Raw genomic sequence first — 24,587 nt, forward strand, 5'->3', positions numbered from 1 at the left:
GCCGCTCGTCTTCCAAACCAACTGTATTGGCTGGGGGGGTCCCCAAGTGTCCCCAAGTGTCCCCAAGTGTCCCCAGGGCGCCTCAGCCCAGCTCCTCCCGGCTCTTGCCCACTTTCTTGGGCATCTTGCGGGCGCTGGCGTCCTCCAGCTCCTTGGCCTGGTAGTAATGGGGGGCCACCTCCAGCAGCCAGGCGCTGTCGATCTCGATCACCTGGGGACAAAGGGGACGGGTGACACGGGGTCACTTGGTGGCCTTGGGGACCCCAAGCCCGCGGGGGACACGGTGGGGACCCCGGGTCAGCGCCCCATCGTCCTGGTCGCAAAGGGGACGAGGCCACCGGGTCTTTGTCGTCCCATCGTCCTTGATCCCCGCCATGGGGACGTGGCCACCGGGGCCCTGTCACCCTGGTCCCCCTGGGGACGTGGCCACCTGGTCCCTGTCACCCTGGTCCCCATGGGGACATGGCTATGGGGTCCCCGTCACCCTCCTGTCCCCAACGTCCCTGGCTGTGTCCCCATCCCTGTGTCCCCATCCCTGTCCCAGTGTCCCCATGGCCATGTCCCTGTCCCCATGGTGACATCCCCATAGCAGTGTCCCTGTCCCCATCCCTACAGCCACGTCCCTGTCCCCATGGCTGTGTCCCCATGCCCACAACTGTGGCCCTGTCCCCATCGCCATGGCCCTGTCCCCATCCCTATGGCCACATCCCTGTCCCCATGGCCCTGTCCCCATCCCCATGGCTGTGCCCCTGTCCCAGTGTCCCCACAGCCACATCCCTGTCCCAATGTCCCCATGGCCCTGTCCCCATGCCCACAGCAGCGTCCCTGTCCCCATCCCCATGGCTGTGCCCCTGTCCCAGTGTCCCCACATCCCTGTCCCCATCCCCATGGCCCTGTCCCAGTGTCCCCATGGCCCTGTCCCAGTGTCCCCACGTCCCTGTCCCCATCCCCATGGCCCTGTCCCAGTGTCCCCACATCCCTGTCCCTATCCCCACGTCCCTGTCCCCATCCCCACAGCCCTGTCCCAGTGTCCCCACGGCCCTGTCCCCATCCCCACATCCCTGTCCCCATCCCCACAGCCCTGTCCCAGTGTCCCCATGTCCCTGTCCCCATCCCCACGGCCCTGTCCCAGTGTGTCCACATCCCTGTCCCCATCCCCACATCCCTGTCCCCATGTCCCCACATCCCTGTCCCCATCCCCACGGCCCTGTCCCAGTGTCCCCATGGCCCTGTCCCCATCCCCACAGCCCTGTCCCCATCCCCACAGCCCTGTCCCAGTGTCCCCACGGCCCTGTCCCCATCCCCACGGCCCTGTCCCCATCCCCACAGCCCTGTCCCTGTCCCAGTGTCCCCACGGCCCTGTCCCCATCCCCACGGCCCTGTCCCCATCCCCACATCCCTGTCCCAGTGTCCCCATGTCCCTGTCCCCATCCCCACGGCCCTGTCCCAGTGTCCCCACATCCCTGTCCCCATCCCCACGGCCCTGTCCCAGTGTCCCCACGGCCCTGTCCCCATCCCCACATCCCTGTCCCCATCCCCACAGCCCTGTCCCAGTGTCCCCACAGCCCTGTCCCAGTGTCCCCACGGCCCTGTCCCCATCCCCACGGCCCCGTCCCAGTGTCCCCACAGCCCTGTCCCAGTGTCCCCACGGCCCTGTCCCCATCCCCACATCCCTGTCCCCATCCCCACGGCCCCGTCCCAGTGTCCCCACAGCCCTGTCCCAGTGTCCCCACGGCCCTGTCCCCATCCCCACATCCCTGTCCCCATCCCCACAGCCCTGTCCCAGTGTCCCCACAGCCCTGTCCCCATCCCCACGGCCCCGTCCCAGTGTCCCCACATCCCTGTCCCCATCCCCACAGCCCCGTCCCAGTGTCCCCACAGCCCTGTCCCAGTGTCCCCATGGCCCTGTCCCCATCCCCACAGCCCTGTCCCCATCCCCACAGCCCCGTCCCAGTGTCCCCACAGCCCTGTCCCAGTGTCCCCATGGCCCTGTCCCCATCCCCACAGCCCTATCCCCATCCCCACATCCCTGTCCCAGTGTCCCCACGGCCCTGTCCCAGTGTCCCCACGGCCCCATCCCCGTGTCCCCGTGTCCCCGCGGCCCCGGCCCCGCGCCCCGCCCCCACCTGCCGCATGAACTCCTTGGTGGTGAAGACGAGCTCGTGGTAGAGCACCCAGCGGGGCTGCTCCTCGAAGAGGGAGCTGTTGGGGTGGATGAACACCGTCTGCTGGTGCTTCACCGTCCGGTACCCGCCCCGCGTCAGCCGCGCCGTGTGGTAGAAGAAACCGGCGGTGATGGCCTGGGGGGGCGGCGGGGGGGTCAGCATGGGGGGGGGGGCTGGGGGCGGGGAGGGGTGCGAGGGGATGCTGGAGGGGAACTGGGGGTCCCTGGGGGTCCCTGCAGGCCCTGGGGGGAACTTGGGGGTCCCGGGAGGGGAATTGGGGGTCCCAGGAGGGGAACTGGGGGTCCCAGGAGGGGAACTGGGGGACACTGGGGGTCCCATAGGGGTCCCTGCAGGTCCTGGGGGGAACTTGGGGGTCCCAGGAGGGGAACTGGGGGTCCCAGGAGGGGAACTGGGGGACACTGGGGGTCCCAAGGGAGTCCCTGCAGGTCCTGGGGGGAACTTGGGGGTCCCAGGAGGGGAACTTGGGGTCCCAGGAGGGGAGTTGGGGGACACTGGGGGTCCCCTGGGGGTCCCTGCAGGTCCTGGGGGGAACTTGGGGGTCCCAGGAGGGGAAATGGGGGTCCCTTGGGGGTCCCTGCAGGTCAGGGGGGAAACTTAGGTGTCCCAGGAGGGGAATTCGGGGTCCCATGGGGGTCCCTGCAGGCCCTGGGGGGAACCTGGGTTCCCAGGAGGGGAATTGGGGGTCCCAGGGAGGGAAATGGGGGTTCCCTGCAGGTCCTGAGGGAAATTTGGGGGTCCCAGGAGAGGAATTGGGGGACACTAGGGGTCCCTTGGGGGTCCCTGCAGGTCCTGGGGGGAACTCGGGGGTCCCAGGAGGGGAAATGGGGGTCCCCATGGGTCCTAGGAGGAACTCGGGGGTCCCAGGAGGGGAAATGGGGGTCCCAGAGGCTCCTGAGAGGTGCCAGGAGGGGAAACGGGGGGTCCCTGGGGATCAAAGGAGGGGAAACGGGGGGCCAAGGTGGTCCCAGGGGGTGAAATGGGGGTAACCAGGGGGGGAAATGGGGGTAACCAGGGGGTCCCAGGGGGTGAAGTGGGGGTCCCACGGGGGGAAATGGGGGTAACCAGGGGGTCCCAGGGGGTGAAGTGGGGGTCCCGGGGGGGAAATGGGGGTCCCTGGGGATTCAGAGGGGGGGAAAAGGGGGGGATCCCCTGCAGGTCCTGGGGGAAACCGGGGGGGGTCTCAGGGGCTCCTGGGGGTCCCGGAAGGGGAAAGGGGGGGTGCCGAGGGGAAAGCGGGGCGCCCGAGAGGGCCCCGAGGGCTCGTTTGGGGGCGGCGGGGGGGGGGGGGGGGCCGGGGCGACCTTGCGGACGGGGCCGTAGTCGCCGGCGCAGGAGGAGGGGGCGACCTCGACGCGCTCCATCAGCCCCTCCAGCTGCTCCCGCACGTCCCGCGCCCGGCGCAGGGAGCGCGCCTGGACGAAGTGCTCGTAGCACCACTGCAGGGAGTGCCCGCTGGCCACCCACTGCCGGGGCCACGGGGGGGCACGGGGGGGGCACGGGGGGGGGGCACGGGGGGGGGACACGGGGGGGGGACACGGGGGACACGGGGGGGAAACGGGGGGAAACGGGGATGGGGGGGACAGGGGGGACATGGGGGAAACGGGGATGGGGGGGACACGGGGGACACGGGGGGAAATGGGGATGGGGGAGACAGGGGGGACATGGGGGAAACGGGGATGGGGGGGACAGGGGGGACACGGGATGGGGACATGGGGACATGGGGGGGACACGGGGGACACGGGGGGAAACGGGGATGGGGGGGACACGGGGGGACACGGGATGGGGACATGGGGACATGGGGGACACGGGAGAGACACAGGGATGGGGGAGACATGGGGGACACAGCATGGGGACATGGGGACATGGGGGGGACACGGGGGACGTGGGGGGAAACGGGGATGGGGGAGACATGGGGGACACGGGATGGGGACATGGGGGGGACATGGGGGGACACAGGGATGGGGACATGGGGACATGGGGGGACACAGGGATGGGGGAGACATGGGGGACATGGGATGGGGACATGGGGACATGGGGGGGACACGGGGGACGTGGGGGGAAACGGGGATGGGGGAGACATGGGGGACATGGGATGGGGACATGGGGACATGGGGGAGACATGGGGGGACATGGGGATGGGGACATGGGGACATGGGGGGGACACGGGGGACATGGGGGGAAATGGGGATGGGGGGACAGGGGGGACACGGGATGGGGACATGGGGGAGACATGGGGGGGACACGGGGATGGGTGGACAGGGGGACACGAGATGGGGACATGGGGATGTGGGGGGGACACGGGGATGGGGGGGACACGGGGGGCACGGGAGAGACACGGGGATGGGTGAGATATGGGGGACACAGCATGGGGACACGGGGACATGGGGGGGACAGGGGGGACACAGGATGGGGACATGGGGATGGGGGAGACATGGGGCACACGGGGGGGACACGGGGGACACAGGGGACATGGGGATGGGGGGACACGGGGATGGGGGGACACGGGGGACGGGGGGACACAGGGGGGACACGGGGGACAGGGACATGAGGGGACAGGGAAGGATGGGGGGGACATGGGGGGACACGGGGACATAGGGACACAGGGGGGACATGGGGATGGGGGGGATATGGGGACACGGGGGCAGGGAGGCACAAGGACACGGGGGGACACAGGACGGGGGACACAGGGACATGGGGGGGACATGGGGGAACAGGGGGACACGGGGGACAGGGAGGGACGGGGGGACATGGGGGGAGATGGGGACACAGGAGGGCAGGGGGACATGGGGGGGACATGGGAGGGACATGGGGGACACAAGGACATGGGGATGGAGGGACAGGGGGACACGGGGACGGGGATGTGGGGGGACGTGGGGACACGTGGGGGGACAGGGGGACGGGGGGACACGGGGACGAGGATGTGGGGGGACGTGGGGACACGTGGGGGGACAGGGGGACATGGGGGACACGGGGACGGGGATGTGGAGGGACATGGGGACACGTGGGGGGACAGGGGGACATGGGAGGGTCACGGGGATGTGGGGGGACAAGGGGACACATGGGGGACACGGACAGAGGGGACAGTGGGGACATGGGGGGACACGGGGACACGGGGGGCCACGGGGAGAGGGGACAAGGAGACAGGGAGACAGGACATAGGGACAAGACAGGGGGACACAGGGACACGGGGGGGGGGACGGGACACAGGGACACGAGGGGGGGGGGGACACAGGGACACCGTCAGTGCCTGCTCCCGGCCACCCACCCCGTGTCCCCGACCCGCCAGGGACCTCTGTCCCCTCGCCCGCCCCCGTGGCCCCCCCGAGCCCCCCAACGCCCCCACAGCCCACATTTACCCCCCGAACGCCCCCTCCCCCCCCGCCCCCTCCCCCTGTGTCCCCCCCGTGGCCCCCCCGTGTCCCCTCCGTGTCCCCCCCGAGCCCCCCAACACCCCCAGAGGCCACATTTACCCCCCGAACGCCCCCTCCCCCCATGTCCCCTCCGTGTCCCCCCCGTGTCCCCTCCGTGTCCCCTCCGTGTCCCCCCCCGTGGCCCCTCCGTGTCCCCTCCGTGTCCCCCCGTGGCCCCCCCATGGCCCCTCCATGGCCCCCCCCGTGGCCCCCCCGTGGCCCCTCCGTGTCCCCCCCGTGTCCCCCCCGTGGCCCCTCCGTGGCCCCCCCCCGTGGCCCCCCCCGTGGCCCCTCCGTGTCCCCCCGTGGCCCCCCCGTGGCCCCCCCCGTGGCCCCCCGTGGCCCCCCCCGTGGCCCCTCCGTGGCCCCTCCGTGTCCCCCCGTGGCCCCCCCGTGGCCCCCCCGCGGCCCCCCCGCGGCCCCCCCGTGCCTGGTTGTAGACGTTGAGCAGGACGAGGTGGTCCCCGCCGGGGACGTGGAAGCCCAGGCGGGCGCTGTCGGCGTGCAGCACCTTGTCCTTGGGCCGGTAGAAGATGGCGTTGTTGACCGAGAGCATGGCCGCCACCGTCAGCACCTCCTCCGTGCAGCCGTACCTGGCCGGAGGGGACACGGGTGGCACCGCGGGGACCTCGGGGGGGTGGCACCGCCGCTGGTGGGGGTTCGGTGGAGGGGGGGGGGGGACGGGGGCGTCGCTGGGACAACATGGGGACAACTGGGGACGCTGCCGGGACGTCTAGGGACAACCCAAGGGTGCCTGGGGACACCAAGGGACACCACCAGGACGTCTGGGGACACCAGGGGACACCAAGGGACACCCAGGGACACCACCAGGACGTCTGGGGACACCAAGGGACACCACAAAGATACCTGGGGACACCCAGGGGACACCAGGACACATGGGGGACACCCAAGGGACACCCCAGGGGACACCACCAGGACACCCAGGGACACCACCAGGACGTCTGGGGACACCGAGGGACACCACAAAGATACCTGGGGACACCAGGACACATGGGGACACCAAGGGACACCCCAGGGGACACCACCAGGATGCCCAGGGACAACCCAGGGGACAACCTGAGGACACCCAGGGGACACCAGGACACATGGGGGACACCCAAGGGACACCCCAGGGGACACCAGCAGGACATCTGGGGACAACCCAGGGAACACCCAAGGGCCATGCAGGGCCACCACAAGGACACCGTGGGGACACCCTGGGGACACCCCGGGGACACCGTGGGGACACCGTGGGGACACTCACTGCTCGGAGGCCAGGATCATCTTGGCCAACATGGGCTCCACCGGCAGCTCCGCCATGCGCCGGCCCAGCTGGGGACAGGGAGGGGACAAATTGGGGCCAGTGCTCCCAGTAACCCCGCCCAGTGCTCCCAGTAACCCTGCCCAGTGCTCCCAGTGCCATGGTGAGCTCACCCATGGGGTTCACCACCACCATCCCAGTCCCTCCCAGTGCTCCAGTACCGTGGTGAGCTCACCCAGTGGTTGAGGGCACCCAGGGCTCCCATCCCAGTCTCTCCCAGTGCTCCCAGTACCAGGCTGAGGTCACCCAGGGGCGCTGAGGGTACCCAGAGCCCTTGTCCCAGTCCCTCCCAGTGCTCCCAGTACCAGGCTGAGGTCACCCAGGGGCACTGAGGGTACCCAGAGCTCTTGTCCCAGTCTCTCCCAGTGCTCCCAGTGCCTCCCAGTGCTGTGGTGAGCTCACCCACGGGGTCCACCATCCCAGTCCCTCCAGTGCTCCCAGTGCCATGGCGAGCTCACCCAGGGGGGCTGAGGACACCCAGGGCCCCCATCCCAGTCCCTCCCAGTCCCTCCCAGTGCCATGGCGAGCTCACCCAGTGGCTGAGGGCCCCCAGGGCCCCCATCCCAGTCCCTCCCAGTCCCTCCCAGTGCCATGGTGAGCTCACCCAGGGGGGCTGAGGACACCCAGGGCCCCCATCCCAGTCCCTCCCAGTGCCGTGGCAAGCTCACCCAGTAGCTGAGGGCCCCCAGGGCCCCCACCCCAGTCCCTCCCAGTCCCTCCCAGTCCCTCCCAGTCCCTCCCAGTACCGTGGTGAGCTCCCCCAGGTGGTTGAGGGCGCCCAGGGCGTAGAGCTGCTCCAGCGCCAGCACCAGCGTCTCGTGGGGCGGCGGGTCCAGGAAGTCGAAGTGGATCAGGTCGTTGATGCCTGGGGACGGGGACGTCACCCGCTGCCACCCCAGGGCCACCCCAGGCCCCTCCTGCTCCCCCGGGGTGTCCCCCCCCCCCCGAATGTCCCCAGTGTCCCCAGGCCCTGAGCTGTGGCCCTGCCCCAAGACACCTTGAGGTCTCCCCTGTCCCCAAACGTCCCCCGAGACGCTCCCGAGGTGACCCCAAGACGCCCTTGAGATGCCTCCTAAGATGGCCCGATGGTCCCTGATGGTCCCCAAGATGCCTGGATGTCCCCTGTGGTGTCCCTGTGTCCCCTGAGGCACCTTTATGTCCCTCAAGCTGCCTCCTGAGACGCCCTGATGGCCCCCAAGATGCCTCCTGAGATGTCCTGACGCCCCTTAAGATCCCCAATGCCCCCTAAGATGCCTCCTGAGATGCCTCAATGCCTCCTGAGATGCCCTAATGTCCCCTACGATGTCCCCTGAGATGCCCTGACACCCATAAAGATGTCCCAGTGCCCCCGGAGATGCCTCCTGACATGCCCCAAAGCTCCCTAAGGCGCCCCAATCCCTTCCAAGGTGTCTCCTGAGAAGCCCCGATGGCCCCCGAGATGCCCCAATCGCTCCTGAGATGTCTCCCGAGGTGCCCTAACAGCCCCTATGATGCCCCCATGCCCCCTGAGATGCCTCCTGAGATGCCCAAGTGCCCTCTTAGATGTTCTAACACCACTTAGGATGCCCTGATGCCCCCTGAGATGCCTCCTGAGATGCCCCGATGGTCCCCGAGATGCCCCAATGCCCCCCAAGATGCCTCCTGAGATGCCCTGATGCCCCCTGAGATGCTCCAATGGCCCCTGAGATGCCCTGATAGCCCTTGAGATGCCTCCTGAGAAGCCCCAAAGCCCTCTAAGATGCTCCAATGCCCCCCGAGATGCCTCCTGAAATGCCCTGATGCTCCCCGAGATGCCCCCATGCCCCCTGAGGTGCCTCCTGAGATGCCTCAATGCCCTCTAAGATGTCCTAACACCACTTAGGATGGCCCAATGCCCCCCGAGATGCCTCCTGAGATGCCCTGATGGCCCCTGAGATGCCCTGATGCCCCCAAGATGCCCCAATACCCCCCGAGATGCCCCAATGCTCTCTAAGATGCCCCAATGCCCCCCGAGATGCCTCCCAAGATGCCCCAATGCCCCCCAAGATGCCTCCTGAGATGCCTCCTGAGATGCCCCAATGCCATCTAAGATGCCCCAATGCCCCCCGAGATGCCTCCTGAGATGCCCCGATGCCCCCCAAGATGCCCCAATGCTCTCTAAGATGCCCCAATGCCCCCCGAGATGCCCCAATGCCTCCCGAGATGCCCCCTGAGATGCCCCGATGCCCCCCAAGATGCCCCAATGCCATCTAAGATGCTCCAATGCCCCCCGAGATGCCCCCCGAGATGCCCCGATGCCCCCCAAGATGCCCCAATGCTCTCTAAGATGCCCCAATGCCCCCCGAGATGCCCCAATGCCTCCCGAGATGCCCCCCGAGATGCCCTGATGCCCCCCAAGATGCCCTGATGCCCCCCAAGATGCCCCCTGAGATGCCCCAATGCCCCCTGAGATGCCTCCTGAGATGCCCCAATGCCCCCCAAGATGCCCCAATGCCCCCCAAGATGCTCCAATGCCCCCCAAGATGCCCCCCGAGATGCCCCGATGCCCCTGTCTCACCAAGGCTCTTGAGGAGGAGGACGAGGGAGCCCAGGTCGGCGCGTTGGATCTCGGGCACCGGCGTCTCCTCCAGCTCGTGCTGGAAGGCCCAGGCCGTGTAGAGGCGGAAGCATTTCCCGGGAGCCACCCGGCCCGCGCGCCCCGCGCGCTGGTTCGCCGAGGCCTGCGGGTCACCGTCCCTTGTCACCCGCAGGGCCACCGGGTCAGGGCGGGGGACAGGGGGAACGTGGAGGGACAAGGGACGTGGCTGCCCATGGGGACCCGGAGGAATGGGGACACGGGGACCCAGAGATGAGGGGACCAAGGGACATGGGAGGGGACAAGGGACATGGCTGCCCATGAGACAGGGACACGGGGACCCAGAGACGAGGGGACCAAGGGACATGGGAGGGGACAAGGGACATGGCTGCCCATGGGGACATGGGGAGACAGGGACATGGGGACCCAGAGATGAGGGGACCAAGGGACATGGGGGGGACAAGGGACATGGCTGCCCATGGGGACCCAGGGACATGGGGACCCAGAGACGAGGGGACCAAGGGACATGGGGGGGACAAGGGACATGGCTGCCCATGGGGACATGGGGACCCAGAGACGAGGGGACCAAGGGACATGGGGGGGACAAGGGACATGGCTGCCCATGGGGACATGGGGACCCAGAGACGAGGGGACCAAGGGACATGGGGGGGACAAGGGACATGGCTGCCCATGGGGACATGGGGACCCAGAGACGAGGGGACCAAGGGACATGGAGGGGACAAGGGACATGGCTGCCCATGGGGACATGGGGACCCAGAGACGAGGGGACCAAGGGACATGGGGGGGACAAGGGACATGGCTGCCCATGGGGACCCAGGGACATGGGGACACGGGGATATGGAAACCAAGGGATGTGGGGACACGGGGACATCGGGACTAAGGGATGTGGGGGACACAGGGGGACAAGGGACAAAGCTGCCTGTGGGGACACTGAGGCATGAGGACACAGGGACCCAGAGAAGGGACATGGAGACCTGGGGAGCCGGGGACATGGGGACACGGGGACCTGGGGACGTTGGGACTAAGGGGTGTGGGGACATGGGGACAAGGGACATGGCTGCACACGGGGACGCTGAGGCATGGGGTCGTGGGGACCTAAAGAAGGGACCTGGGGACCCAAAGAAGGGACCTGGGGACGCAGGGACCTGGGGACGCAGGGACCTGGGGACCCGAGGCCACAGGGACCAAGGGATGTGGGGACACGAGGACACGGGGACGAAGGGAGGCGAGGACGCCAGGAGCCAGCTGCCCCCAAGGGGACCCAAGGACCAGCAGGGCCACGGGAGGGGCCACAGCCACCTAAGGGGAGGGAGGGGGGTGCCGGGGGGTGCCGGGGGGTGCCGGGGGGTGCCAGGGGGTGACAGGGGGGGTGCCGCGGTACCCGGGAGCAGGGGGTGACCACCAGGGACTCCATGCCGGTGCGGGCGCTGTAGCTCTTCTGCTTGCAGAAGCCGGGGTCCAGGACGTAGACGATGCCGTCGATGGTCACCGACGTCTCCGCGATGTTGGTGGCCACCACCACCTGCGGGGGGGCGGGGACATCGCAGGCCACGCCCCCAGCCCAGGCTCCACCCCTTGGCTCCACCCCCTGAGCCCCCACCCCCTTAAGCCCCACCCCTTTAACGCCACCTTAAGCCCCAACCCTTAGACTCCACCCCACAGACCCCACCCTAAGCCCCACCCCCTTAACCCCCACCCCACTAAGCCCCACCCCCTTAACCCCCACCCCACTAAGCCCCACCCCCTTAACCCCCACCCCACTAAGCCCCACCCCCTTAACCCCCACCCCACTAAGCCCCACCTCCTTAGACCCCACCCCATTAAGCCCCACCTCCTTAGACCCCACCCTATTAAGCCCCACCTCCTTAGACCCCACCCTATTAAGCCCCACCTCCTTAGACCCCACCCCTATTAAGCCCCACCTCCTTAGACCCCACCCCTATTAAGCCCCACCCCTATTAAGCCCCACCCCTATTAAGCCCCACCCCTAATAAGCCCCACCCCTAATAAGCCCCACCCCTAATAAGCCCCACCCCTAATAAGCCCCACCCCTAATAAGCCCCACCCCTAATAAGCCCCACCCCTAATAAGCCCCACCCCTAATAAGCCCCACCCCTAATAAGCCCCACCCCTAATAAGCCCCACCCCTAATAAGCCCCACCCCTAATAAGCCCCACCCCTAATAAGCCCCACCCCTAATAAGCCCCACCCCTAATAAGCCCCACCCCTAATAAGCCCCACCCCTAATAAGCCCCACCCCTAATAAGCCCCACCCCTAATAAGCCCCACCCCTTAGGCCCCACCCCTTAGGCCCCACCCAACCCCCGCCCCTTAGCCCCACCCCCTTAGCCCCACCCCAAGCCCCACCCCTTAGCCCCACCCCTTAGCCCCACCCTATTAAGCCCCACCCCTTAGCCCCCACCCTACTAAGCCCCACCCCTTAGCCCCCACCCTATTAAGCCCCACCCCTTAGCCCCCACCCTATTAAGCTCCGCCCCTTAGCCCCACCCCTTAGCCCCCACCCTACTAAGCCCCGCCCCTTAGCCCCCACCCTATTAAGCCCCAACCCCTCCGCCCCCCCTTGCTTCCCCCCGCCCCCCCCCGAGACTCCACCCCCTCCGCGGAAGCCCCGCCCCCACCTTGCGGGCGCCGGGGGGCGTGGGCTGGAAGATGCGGGCCTGCATGTCGGAGGGGAGGTTGGCGTAGATGGGCAGCACCAGCAGCTCGGCCAGGCGGGAGCCCAGGCGGCGGCAGCGCTCCTGCAGCAGCTCCACGCAGGCCTCGATCTCCTCCTGCCGCGGCACCTCAGCACCCGCCGGGGGGGCGGGGGGACACCCGGGGGGGGACGGGGACACCCGGGGGGGGACGGGGACATGGGGACACCTGGGGGGGATGGGGACACCGGGGGGGATGGGGACATGGGGACACCCGGGGGGGATGGGGACACCAGGGGGGCAGGGGGCAGGGGGACACCCGGGGGGGGTGGGGACACCCGGGGGGGGACGGGGACACCGGGGGGGATGGGGACATGGGGACACCCGGGGGGGATGGGGACACCGGGGGGGATGGGGACATGGGGACACCTGGGGGGGATGGGGACACCAGGGGGGCAGGGGGCAGGGGGACACCCGGGGGGGGATGGGGACACCCGGGGGGGGACGGGGACACAGGGACACCCAGGGGGGATGGGGACACCGGGGGGGGACGGGGACACGGGGACACCCGGGGGGGGACGGGGACACTGGAGGGGATGGGGACATGGGGACACCTGGGGGGGATGGGGGACACCAGGGGGGGACGGGGGACACCCGGGGGGGGACGGGGACACGGGGACACCCGGGGGGGATGGGGACACCGGGGGGGATGGGGACATGGGGACACCCGGGGAGGATGGGGACACCAGGGAGGGATGGGGACAACTGGGGACACCCAGGGGGACACGAGGACACCCAGGGGGGATGGGGACACCGGGGGGGGACGGGGGACACCAGGGGGGGACGGGGGACACCCGGGGGGACGGGGGGGATGGGGACACCCAGGGGGGATGGGGACACCGGGGGTACAGGGGACACGGGGACACCCGGGGGGGATGGGGACATCCAGGGGGGGGGACAGGGACAACTGGGGACACCCAGGGGGACACGAGGACACCCAGGGGGGATGGGGACACCGAGGGGACAGGGGACACGGGGACACCTGGGGGGGATGGGGACACCCAGGGGGACAGGGGACATGGGGACACCCAGGGGGACACGAGGACACCTGGGGGACACGGGGGGGGACACGGGGGGGACACGGGGGGGACACGGCGGGACGGGGACACTGGGGGGGGACACGGGATGCTCAGGGGAACGGGGACACCGGGGGGGGAGACTGGGACACCCGGGGGGGAAATGGGGACACCCTGGGGGAGACGGGGACACCCGGGGAGGGGACGGGGGGACATGGGGACACCCAGGGGGACACGGGGGGGATGGGGACAACCAGAGGGGGACAGGGACACCCAGGGGGGTGGGGACACCCGGCAGGGGGACAGGGACACCCTGGGGGGACATGGCAGGGGGACAGGGAGATGTGGGGGACAGGGACACCCAGGGACATGGGGACACCCGGGGGGATACAGGGACACCCAGGGGGACACCCAGGGGTATGGGGACACCCAGGGGGACATGGGAGGGACAGGGAGCTGGAGGGGGACAGGGACACCCAGGAGGGATGGGGACATCCAGAGGGACATCGGGGACACCAGGGGATGGGGACACCCAGGGGACATCGAGGTGACACTGGGGGCATCAAGAACGTGATGGGGACAGAAAGAGGGACAGCAAGGACACAGGGGGTGGCAGGGGGGGTGACACCCACTTGCTGGGTGTGGAGGACGATGTCCCCAAGGGGTTGGGTGACAGAGGGGGTCCCGGGGGTGGCAGGGAGGGGACGGGGGGACGCGGGGACACCCACCTGGCCGGTGAGGAAGACGAGGATGTCCCCGGGGGGCTGGGTGACGTGGATCTGCAGCACCGACACCACGCACGCCTCCAGGTAGTCGGCCTCGGGCGCCTGGGGAGGGGACAGCGGGGGGACAGCGGGTGTCCCCAGGTGTCCCCAGGCAGCCCCCTGCCCCCCGCTGTGTCCCAGTGCCCCCATGTCCCTCGGTGTCCCCCTGTCCCCCCATGTCCCCTTGTCCCCCAGCACCCTACATCCCCAGCTGCCATCGCATCCCCCTGTGTCCCCTTGTCCCCCAATGTCCCCTTGTCCCCAGCGCCCCTACATCCCCCTGCTGCCATCGCATCCCCCTGTGTCCCCTTGTCCCCCAATGTCCCCTTGTCCCCAGCGCCCCTACATCCCCCTGCTGCCATCGTGTCCCCCCGTGTCCCCTTGTCCCCCAATGTCCCCTTGTCCCCAGTGCCCCTACATCCCCCTGCTGCCCTCCTGTCCCCCAATGTCCCCATATCCCCCCCACATCCCCTTGTCCCCCAGCACCCCTACATCCCCATGTCCCTGTGTCCCCCCCCCGTCCCCCAGCACCCTACGCCCCCCCGTGTCCCCCCCAGCCCCCGACGTCCCCGTGTCCCCGTCACCTTGGTGTAGTAGATGTCGACGGGGAAGCGGCGCCCGGGGATGCGGAAGACGGGGGCCTGGTCGAAGAAGGCGGAGAAGCGCTGGGTGTCGAGGGTGGCCGAGGCCACCAGCACCTTCAGCTGGGGCCGGAACCGGGCGATGTCCTTGATCAGGCCGAAGAGGACGTCGGTGTGCAGGGTGCGCTCGTGGGCCTCGTCCACCATGATCACGCTGCGGGGCCGGGGGGGGGCCGGGGGATAGGCGTGGGGACGTGGGGATGGGGTATGGGGACGTGGGGATGGGGTATGGGGACGTGGGGACGGGCGTGGGGATGTGGGGACGGGGATGGGGACGTGGGGATGGGCGTGGGGGACGTGGGGACGGGCGTGGGGGACGTGGGGATGGATATGGGGACATGGCGACAGGTATGGGGACGTGGGGACGGGCGTGGGGGACATGGGGATGGATATGGGGACATGGCGACAGGTATGGGGACGTGGGGACGGGCGTGGGGGACATGGGGATGGATATGGGGACATGGCGACAGGTATGGGGACGTGGGGACGGGTATGGGGGACGTGGGGATGGATATGGGGACGTGGGGACGGGTATGGGGGACGTGGGGACGGGTATGGGGACATGGGGACAAGCATGGGGGACATTGGGACAGATATGGGGACATGGGGACAAATGTAGGGACATGGGGAGGGGTATGGGGACGTGGGGACAAGCGTGGGGACAGGTATGGGGACATGGGAACAGGCGTGGGGACAAGTGTAGGGACATGGGGACAGGTATGGGGACAGGTATGGGGACATGGGGACAACCATGGGGACAGGCATGGGGACCGGCGTGGGGACAAGCATGGGGGATGTGGGGACAAGTGTCAGGATGTGGGGACGGGTATGGGGACGTGGGGACATAGGGACAAGCGTGGGGGATGTGGGGACAGGTATGGGGACATGGGGACAGGCGTGGGGACAAGCGTGGGGACACGGGGACAGGGGCGTGAAGATGTGACACAAGACACAGGGACGTGGGGACAGGGATGGGGACACCAAAGTGACACCAGTAAGACTAAAGACAAGGACAGCACTGGGGACGTGTGGCCGCTCTGCCAGCCCCTCGCTGTGTCCCGAACGTGTCCCCAACGTCGTCCCCGCCCCGTCCCCAACTGCCCCCCATCCCCACAACGTCCCCAATCGTCCCCCCCCGCTGTCCCCAGTGTCCCCTCAAAGTCCCCAAAGCCCCCACCCCCCCCAAAATGCCCCCCGCTCCCCCCTGCTGTCCCCAACCCCAGATACTCCCCACCCCCTGTGTCCCCAAGGTCCCCCCCACCCCTAATGTCCCCTGCCGTCCCCAACCCCAGATACTCCCCACCCCCCGTGTCCCCAAGGTCCCCCCCACCCCTAATGTCCCCTGCCCCCTGCTGTCCCCAACCCCAGATACTCCCCACCCCTGTGTCCCCAAGGTCCCCCCCACCCCTAATGTCCCCTGCCCTCCGCTGTCCCCGACGTCCCCAACCCCCCCGTTCTCCCCCAACATCCCGATGCCCCCAGTGTCCATCTCTGGTGTCCCGCCAGGTCCCTGGTGTCCCCTCCGTGTCCCCAGTGTCCCCAAGGCCACCTGTAGGAGGCGAGGTCGGGCTCGGTCAGGAATTCCCGCAGCAGCATCCCGTCCGTCATGTACTTCAGCACCGTCCGCTCCGACGTGCAGTCCTCGAAGCGGATGCTGTACCCCACCTGGGGACAAGGGACGTGTCACCGGTGTCACCCGCTGTCCCTCGACTCCCCCCAGGGTCCCTCAGCCCCTCCCCAGAGTCCCCAACTCCCCCCTCGGTGGTCCCCAGGGTCCCTAAGTGTCCCCAGGGTCACCTGGAGTCCCCTCGCTTGCCCTGGGTGTCCCGCTGGGGTCCCCTGGGATGGGGACGTGTCCCCAGGGTCCCCTGAGGTCCCCAGGAGGGGGACACGTCCCCCCGGGGTGTCCTGGCATGGGGACGTGTCCCCAGGGTCCCCTGAGGTCCCCAGGAGGGGGACACATCCCCCCGGGGTGTCCTGGCATGGGGACGTGTCCCCAGGGTCCCCTGAGGTCCCCAGGAGGGGGACACATCCCCCTGGGGTGTCCTGGCATGGGGACGTGTCCCCAGGGTCCCCTGAGGTCCCCAGGATGGCGAGGTGTCCCCTATGGTCCCCTAGCATGGGGACATGGCATTAGGGTCCCCTGTGTCCCCAGGGTCCTATGGGACAGGGACATGTCCCCAGTGTCCCCTGCAGTCCCCAGGGTGGGGACATCTCCCTTGGGGTCCCCAAGGACGGGGACATGCCATTAGTGTCCCCAGTGTTCCTCAGGGCTCCCAGGGACAAGGGCATGTCCCCAGTGTCCCCTGGGTCCCTGGCGAGGGGGACATGTCCCTGGGGTCCTCTGCGGTCCCCAGCATGGGGACATGTCCCCTGGGTTCCCTGGGACAAGGCCACCTCCCAAGGTCCTTTAAGATGAAGCCACATCCCGGGTGTCCCCCAGGGTCCCTCTGGGACAGGGACATGTCCCCAAGGTCCCCTGTCACCCTCTGGTCACCAGAGCCACCTCTCAGGGTGTCCCTCACCCCTCGCATCCCCGTGGCTCCACGTCCCCGTGTCCCCCCCACCGTGTCCCCCACTGTGTCCCCATGTCCCCGTGTCACCTCGTTGCCCAGCTTGGTGCCCATCTCGACGGCCACGCGGGCGGCCACGCTCATGGCGGCCACGCGCCGCGGCTGCGTGATGCCGATCTTCAGCCCCTGGCGCGTGTAGCCCTGGGAGGGGACAGCGGTCAGAGGGGGGACACAAACCCTCCCTGCCCCCCCCAAACCCCCACCTGCCCCCCAATACCCCCCAGCTCCCCTACTGCCCCCCCCCAATGCCCCCCACCTGCCCCCCAACCCCCTTATCTGCCCCCCCAATGCCCCCAGCCCCCCATCTGCCCCCATACCCCCTCATGTGCCCCCCATCACCCCCCAACCCCCTTATCTGCCCCCCAGCTCGCCCATCTGCCCCCCCATCACCCCCCAACCCCCTTATCTGCCCCCCCAATGCCCCCAGCCCCCCATCTGCCCCCCATACCCCCTCATGTGCCCCCCATCACCCCCCAACCCCCTTATCTGCCCCCCAGTGCCCTCAGCCCCCCCATCTGCCCCCCTAAAGCCCCCCATCACCCCCCCCGATACCCCCCCATCCCCCATCTACCCCCCCAATGCCCCCTCATTTAGCCCCCCCGCTGCCCCCCAGCCCCCCACCCCCCCAATTCCCCCCCCCCGTGCCCCCCCACCTCCTCGTGCAGGTACTGGGGGATCTGGGTGGTCTTGCCGGAGCCCGTCTCCCCCTCGATGACCAGGATCTGATGGCGAGCGATGGCGGCCACCAGTTCGTCGCGATAGGGGAAGATGGGGAGGCTGCGGCGCACCTCCTGCGCCGACTGGCGTCGCCGTTCCGCCTCCGGCACCGGCGCCGGCGCCTCCTGCGGGCACCCGCAGCGTCCCTCTGGGGTCCCCACGGCACCTTCGGGGGCCCCACAGCACCCTGGCATCCTCCCAGGGTCCCCTCGGTGTCCCCACGGCCCCCCATAGTCCTCCCAGGGCCCCCCCCGCCGTGTCCCCATGCCACCTCTGGCGTCCCCATGGTCCCTTCGGTGTCCCCACAGCCCTCCATCATCCTCCCAGGGGTCCCCCAGCGTCCCCATGTCATCCCCAGTGTCCCCACAGCCCCTCATTGTCCTCCCAGGGGTCCCCCAGTGTCCCCATGTCACCCCCAGTGTCCCCACAGCCCCTCATTGTTCTCCCAGGGGTCCCCCAGTGTCCCCATGTCACCTCCAGTGTCCCCACAGCCCTCATCATCCTCCCAGGGGTCCCCCAGTGTCCCCATGTCACCCCCAGTGTCCCCACAGCCCCTCATCGTCCTCCCAGGGTCCCCCCCGCTGCCCACATGGTCCCTACAGCATCTTTAGGACCGCCCCCAGCACCCCAATTCCCCCCTCTACCCCCCCAAAATCCCTCCCGTCACCCCCAGGACACCCTCCAGCACCCAAATCCTCCCTCTACCCCCCCAAAATCCCTCCCGTCTCCTCCAGGACCCCCTCCAGCACCCTAATTCCCCCCTCTACCCCCCCAAAATCCCTCCCGTCTCCCCCAGGACCCCCTCCAGCACCCCCAAAACCCCCTGCCCCCTCACCTTATCAGGCTCGGTGCCCTTCATCTGCACGGCGCTGACGAACTGGATCATCTCGTCCTCCTCCAGCACGAAGTCGTAATCCTTGGGGGGCTGACGGCGGGCGGCATCGCGCGCCCCAAACCTCAGGGAAGCCGCCCCGATTCTCTCCTCCTCCCATCGCCGCTGCTCGTCCCGGGGCGCCATTCGCTCTTCCTCCCCTCCCGTCGCTTCCTCGCGCTCGGGGATCTTCTACGGGAGGCGATGAGAGCGGTGAAACCACCCTGCTGTCCCCCCGAAACCCCCCGCCGCGGCAGGAGGGACCTTGGGGAGATGGAGGAGGGAATTTGAGGTGCTGGAGGGAGTCTTGGTGGTGACAGGAGGGATTTTGGGGGGGGGTAGAGGGGGATTTGGGGTGCTGGAGGGGATCCTGGGGGCGATGGGAGGGATCTTGAGGGGATAAAGCAGGGATTTGGGGTGCTGGGGGGGATCCTGGGGGCAATGGGAGGGATCCTGGGGGGATAAAGGGAGGATTTGGGGTGCTGGGAGGGATCCTGGGGGGATAAAGGGAGGATTTGGGGTGCTGGGGGGGATCCTGAGGGCAATGGGAGGGATTCTGGGGGGATAAAGGGGGGATTTGGGGTGTTGGGGGGATCTTGGTGGTGATGGGAGGGATCCTGGGGGGATAAAGGGGGGATTTGGGGTGCTGGGAGGGATCCTGGGGGGATAAAGCAGGGATTTGGGGTGCTGGAGGGGATCTTGGGGATGATGGGAGGGATCCTGGGGGTATAAAGGGAGGGTTTGGGGTGCTGGAGGGGATCCTGGGGGCGATGGGAGGGATCTTGAGGGGATAAAGGAAGGGTTTGGGGTGCTGGGGGGATCCTGGGGGCGATGGGAGGGATCCTGGGGGGATAAAGGGAGGATTTGGGGTGCTGGGGGGGATCCTGGGGGTGCTGGGAGGGATCCTGGGGGCATAAAGGGGGGATTTGGGGTGCTGGGAGGGATCCTGGGGGGATAAAGAAAGGATTTGGGGTGCTGGAGGGGATCCTGGGGGCGATAGGAGGGATCCTGGGGGGATAAAGGGGGGATTTGGGGTGCTGGGAGGGATCCTGGGGGGATAAAGGGAGGATTTGGGGTGCTGGAGTGGATCCTGGGGGCGATAGGAGGGATCCTGGGGGGATAAAGGGGGGATTTGGGGTGCTGGGAGGGATCCTGGGGGGATAAAGGGAGGATTTGGGGTGCTGGAGGGGATCCTGGGGGCAATGGGAGGGATCCTGGGGGGATAAAGGGGGGATTTGGGGTGCTGGGTGGGATCCTGGGGGCATAAAGGGGGGATTTGGGGTGCTGGGGGGATCTTGGGGGTGATGGGAAGGATCTTGAGGGGATAAAGGGAGGGTTTGGGGTGCTGGGGGGATCCTGGGGGCGATAGGAGGGATCCTGGGGGGATAAAGGGGGGATTTGGGGTGGTGGGAGGGATCCTGGGGGGATAAAGGGAGGATTTGGGGTGCTGGGGGGATCCTGGGGGCGATGGGAGGGATCTTGAGGGGATAAAGGGAGGGTTTGGGGTGCTGGGAGGGATCCTGGGGGGATAAAGGGAGGACTTGGGGTGCTGGAGGGGATCCTGGGGGCAATGGGAGGGATCCTGGGGGGATAAAGAGGGGATTTGGGGTGCTGGGAGGGATCCTGGGGGGATAAAGGGAGGATTTGGGGTGCTGGGGGGGATCCTGGGGGTGCTGAGAGGGATCCTGGGGGCATAAAGGGGGGATTTGGGGTGCTGGGAGGGATCCTGAGGGAATAAAGAAAGGATTTGGGGTGCTGGAGGGGATCCTGGGGGCAATGGGAGGGATCCTGGGGGGATAAAGGGGGGATTTGGGGTGCTGGAGGGGATCTTGGGGGTGATGGGAAGGATCTTGAAGGGATAAAGCAGGGATTTGGGGTGCTGGAGGGGATCCTGGGGGCAATGGGAGGGATCCTGGGGGGATAAAGTGGGGATTTGGGGTGCTGGGAGGGATCCTGGGGGGATAAAGGGAGGATTTGGGGTGCTGGGGGGATCCTGGGGGCAATGGGAGGGATCTTGAGGGGATAAAGGGAGGGTTTGGGGTGCTGGGAGGGATCCTGGGGGGATAAAGGGAGGACTTGGGGTGCTGGAGGGGATCCTGGGGGCAATGGGAGGGATCCTGGGGGGATAAAGGGAGGATTTGGGGTGCTGGGGGGGATCCTGGGGGGATAAAGGGAGGATTTGGGGTGCTGGGGGGATCCTGGGGGCAATGGGAGGGATCTTGAGGGGACCGAGGGAGGATTCGGGGCGCCGGCGGGGGCTGGGGGCCCCTCACCTTGCCCCGCGTCTCCTCGGGGATGTAGTAGCGGTTACTTTTCTCCAGCTTTTCCTTCTCCCCGGCGCGTTTGTACTCGCGGGCCAGGTCCCGCACGCGGCGTTTGTACTCCAGCTCGCGGCGTTCCGCCCCCGTCAGCGCCTCTTCCCCAAAGAGATATTCCTCGTCGGCGATCTCCGCTTCCAGCTCTTCCAATTTATCCCGTTCTCGTTTAGCTAAGTATTCCCGACGGGATTTTTTCCGTAGTTCTGGAACCTGGGGGGACACGCACACATGGAGAGGGGGGGAAAAAATGGGGTGTCGGGGCCCGGTGGAACCCCGCTTCGGCACGGGGTCGGCCGGATCCTGGAGCTCACCATGGTTTTTTGATCTTCTTCGGCGATTTTGAGGCGTTTCTGGGCTTCTTCGTAAGCCTGGGGGTGAAAAAAGGGGGTGAGGAGGGGAGGGGACCCCAAATTCTAACTGCAGAGGGACCCCAGGGACCCCAATTCCTACCCGACCCCCCTAAAGCCCATCCAGGGAACCCAAATCTAACTCATGGGCACCCCTAAATCCCCCCAGGGATCCCAAATCCCACCCAAAATCCCATCCAGGGATCCCAAATCCCACCCAACCCCCCTAAATCCCCTCCAGGGACCCCGATTTCCACCCAACCCCCCCAAAATCCCATCCAGGGATCCCAAATCCCACTCAGAAACTCCCAGGATCTTGGCAAGGCCCCCCCAAATCCCACCCAGGGATCCCAATTCCCACCCAGCTGCCCCCAAATCCCACCCAGGGACCCCCAGGAGCTTGGCAGGGCCCCCCCAAACACAGCTGGGCCCCCCAAATCCCACCCAGGGACCCCAGTTCCCACCCAACCCCCCTAAATCCCCTCCAGGGACCCCAATTCCCATCCAACCCCCCCAAAATCCCATCCAGGGATCCCAAATCCCACCCAAGGACCCCCAGGAGCTCAGCGGGGCCCCCCCCAAACACAGCTGGGCCCCCCAGATCCCACCCAGGGACCCCAATTCCCAACCAACCCCCCTAAATCCCATCCAGGGACCCCAATTCCCAACCAACCCCCCCAAAATCCCACCCAGGGACCCCAATTCCCATCCAACCCCCCCAAAATCCCATCCAGGGATCCCAAATCCCACCCAAGGACCCCCAGGAGCTCAGCGGGGCCCCCCCCCAAACACAGCTGGGCCCCCCAAATCCCACCCAGGGACCCCAATTCCCACCCAACCCCCCTAAATCCCATCCACGGACCCCAATTCCCATCCAACCCCCCCAAAATCCCCTCCAGGGACCCCAATTCCCATCCAACCCCCCCCAAAATCCCATCCAGGGATCCCAAATCCCACCCAAGGACCCCCAGGAGCTCAGCGGGGCCCCCCCCAAACACAGCTGGGCCCCCCCAAAAGGCACCGCGCCCCCCCCCCATCACCTTGGCGTCGGGGCGGGCGAGGACGCTGCGCGTGCGGTCGCGGTCGCGGCGGCGCAGGCGCTCGGCGAAGGCGTCGCGTTCCTCCAGATCCCGCAGTCGTTCCCGTTCCGACGCTTCCCATTCTGCTTCCGGCTCCTCGGGGGGCTCCGGATCCCTGGTTTGGGGGGGGGGGGGAGGTCATGTGGGGGCACCCCAAAACCCACGGGGGACCCCAAAACCCACAGACCTTAATAATTTGGGGGGCCCGAAGGGGTTTTAAGTGATCCTGAAAAGGGGAACCCCAAAATCCCAAGGGGGGGGACTCAGCACCCAAAGGGATCCCACAAGCTCTGGGGGGGACCCCAAGGGTCAGGAGGGGACTCTGAGACCCCCCCCGGGGGGGACCCCAATATCGAGGGGGACCCTGAGAACCTGTGGTGACCCCCAGGGGCAGGAGGGGACCCCAAGCCCCCATAATTGGGGGGGACCCCGATAATGGAGGGGACCCTGAGAACCAGGGCGACCCTGGGCACCTATGGTGACCCCCCCAGGGGCAGGAGGGGACCCCGAGACCCCCATAACTGGGGGGGACCCCGATAATGGAGGGGACCCTGAGAACCAGGGTGACCCTGGGCACCTGTGGTGACCCCCCAGGGGCAGGAGGGGACCCCGAGACCCCCATAACTGGGGGGGACCCCGATAATGGAGGGGACCCCGAGAACCAGGGCGACCCTGGGCACCTGTGGTGACCCCCCAGGGGCAGGAGGGGACCCCGAGACCCCCATAACTGGGGGGGACCCCAATAATGGAGGGGACCCCGAGAACCAGGGTGACCCTGGGCACCTGTGGTGACCCCCAGGGGCAGGAGGGGACCCCGAGACCCCCATAACTGGGAGGGAACCCCAATAACCAGGGGGGACTCACGGCGGCGGTGGCGGCGAGGGGCTGGAGGCCTCGGGGGACTCGGAGCGGCGGCGGCGGAGGTGGCGGCGGCGGCGGTGGTGGGAAGCGTCGGTGGTGCTGGGGGCGGAGCCGTGGGAAGGGGCGGAGCTGGGGGCGGGGCCTGGCCCCTCGTCATCGCTGTCGACCAATCGGTAGCCCTGGCTGCGGCGCTGCAATTCCCGCGCCGCCCGCTCGGCCGCTCGGCCCGGCGGCTCCCGCGGCGCCTCCCGGGGGACCTGGGGGCGGGGACAGCGTCGGGCCACGCCCCCTTTGACCACGCCCCGTTTTGTGCTCGACCACGCCCCCTTTCTGCTTGGCCACGCCCCCCTAGGAACCCAACACTCCTCATTGGCTGCTCCCTCCCCATCAACCCTACCCTGTTGGGACTCAGGCATGCAAACCACGCCCCCTTCCGCGCTGGCCACGCCCACACGGACCCCACCTTCTCACCTTAAAGCCACGCCCCCATAGGACTCTACCCTAGAAGCCACGCCCCTCTCTACTTAAGCCCCGCCCTTACCCGCCACAGGCCACGCCCCCACCCCGGGTCCTTCACGGAGAAGCCCCGCCCGCTCCCCCGAAGCCCCGCCCCCTCCCGGGGAAGCCCCGCCCACCTTCTCCCACAGCTCCCGCGCGAAGGCGCGGACGCGCGGCTCCTCCACCCGCAGCGCCTCGGTTTCCCGCAGCCGCTCCAGCAGCTCCTCCACGCTGCGGCTCCGCTTCGCCAGCGCCACCAGGAAAGCGGGGACGTGGCGGCCGCTCAGCCCCAGCAGCGCCTGCAGCTCCCCGGACACCCAGCGCTCCAGGGCCGCCGCCGCCGCCGCCGCCGCCATGGCCGCTCCGCTTCCGCCTTCCCTCCCGGCCGCCGTAGGCCGCGCGCACCGCCCGCAGCCAATCCCCGCTCGCCTCCCCTCTGCGCATGCGCCCTTCTGTACCCCCGCCCACCTCCGCCTCCCGCCCTACCGTCGCGGCGCGCATGCGCACTCCCCCTCTACCGTAATACCGCGTCGAGCCGCGCCGTTACAAAGATAAAACCACCCTTCTGGCTCCGGGGCCGCCGCCCGCGCCTCCCGCCCCGGTCCCCAGTGTCACCGGCAGGGCTCAGCGCAGCCACCGTCACCTTTTATTGTCACTTTGTCGCGATACAGTGCGGCCAAGCGGCGGCGCGGCCCT

The 24,587-nt window shown here is 68.2% G+C and overlaps 1 protein-coding gene across 2 annotated transcripts; it reads right to left on the bottom strand.

The window, feature by feature from the left end:
* Nucleotides 1-8: 8 nt before the first annotated feature.
* Nucleotides 9-24,309, bottom strand: DHX16 (DEAH-box helicase 16). 2 transcript variants are annotated; one of them, XM_082334007.1, is made up of 20 exons: nt 24,029-24,309; nt 23,397-23,650; nt 22,494-22,647; nt 21,418-21,474; nt 21,062-21,316; nt 18,753-18,980; nt 17,854-18,042; nt 17,231-17,341; nt 16,177-16,292; nt 14,571-14,781; nt 13,951-14,049; nt 12,132-12,170; nt 10,874-11,014; nt 9,454-9,616; nt 7,664-7,782; nt 6,861-6,928; nt 6,027-6,189; nt 3,488-3,649; nt 2,127-2,300; nt 9-211 (listed from the first exon to the last, which is right to left on the bottom strand). In XM_082334007.1, the coding sequence occupies exons 1-20, from the start codon at nt 24,245-24,247 to the stop codon at nt 83-85; spliced, it is 3,051 nt and encodes a 1,016-aa protein (XP_082190133.1). In that variant the 5' UTR covers nt 24,248-24,309; the 3' UTR covers nt 9-82. The 2 variants fall into 2 exon arrangements, with proteins under 2 accessions (XP_082190133.1, XP_082190132.1); XM_082334006.1 differs by having other exon boundaries at nt 12,132-12,284.
* Between the last annotated feature and the right edge of the window lie 278 nt (nt 24,310-24,587).

Source organism: Platalea leucorodia (genome assembly GCF_965183815.1).
Source record: "Platalea leucorodia genome assembly, chromosome: 28".
NCBI classification, from domain to species: domain Eukaryota; kingdom Metazoa; phylum Chordata; class Aves; order Pelecaniformes; family Threskiornithidae; genus Platalea; species Platalea leucorodia.

Bases quoted from the DNA above. Each gene is read 5' to 3' on its own strand.
- DHX16 (XM_082334006.1), bottom strand. From the start codon at position 24,247: ATGGCGGCGGCGGCGGCGGCGGCGGCCCTGGAGCGCTGGGTGTCCGGG. The intron at 23,651-24,028 runs GTGGGCGGGGCT...CCCCGCCCCCAG, and splicing joins CGCGGGAGCTGTGGGAGAAG to GTCCCCCGGGAGGCGCCGCG. The intron at 21,317-21,417 runs GTGAGCTCCAGG...GTGTCCCCCCAG, and splicing joins AAGAAGATCAAAAAACCATG to GTTCCAGAACTACGGAAAAA.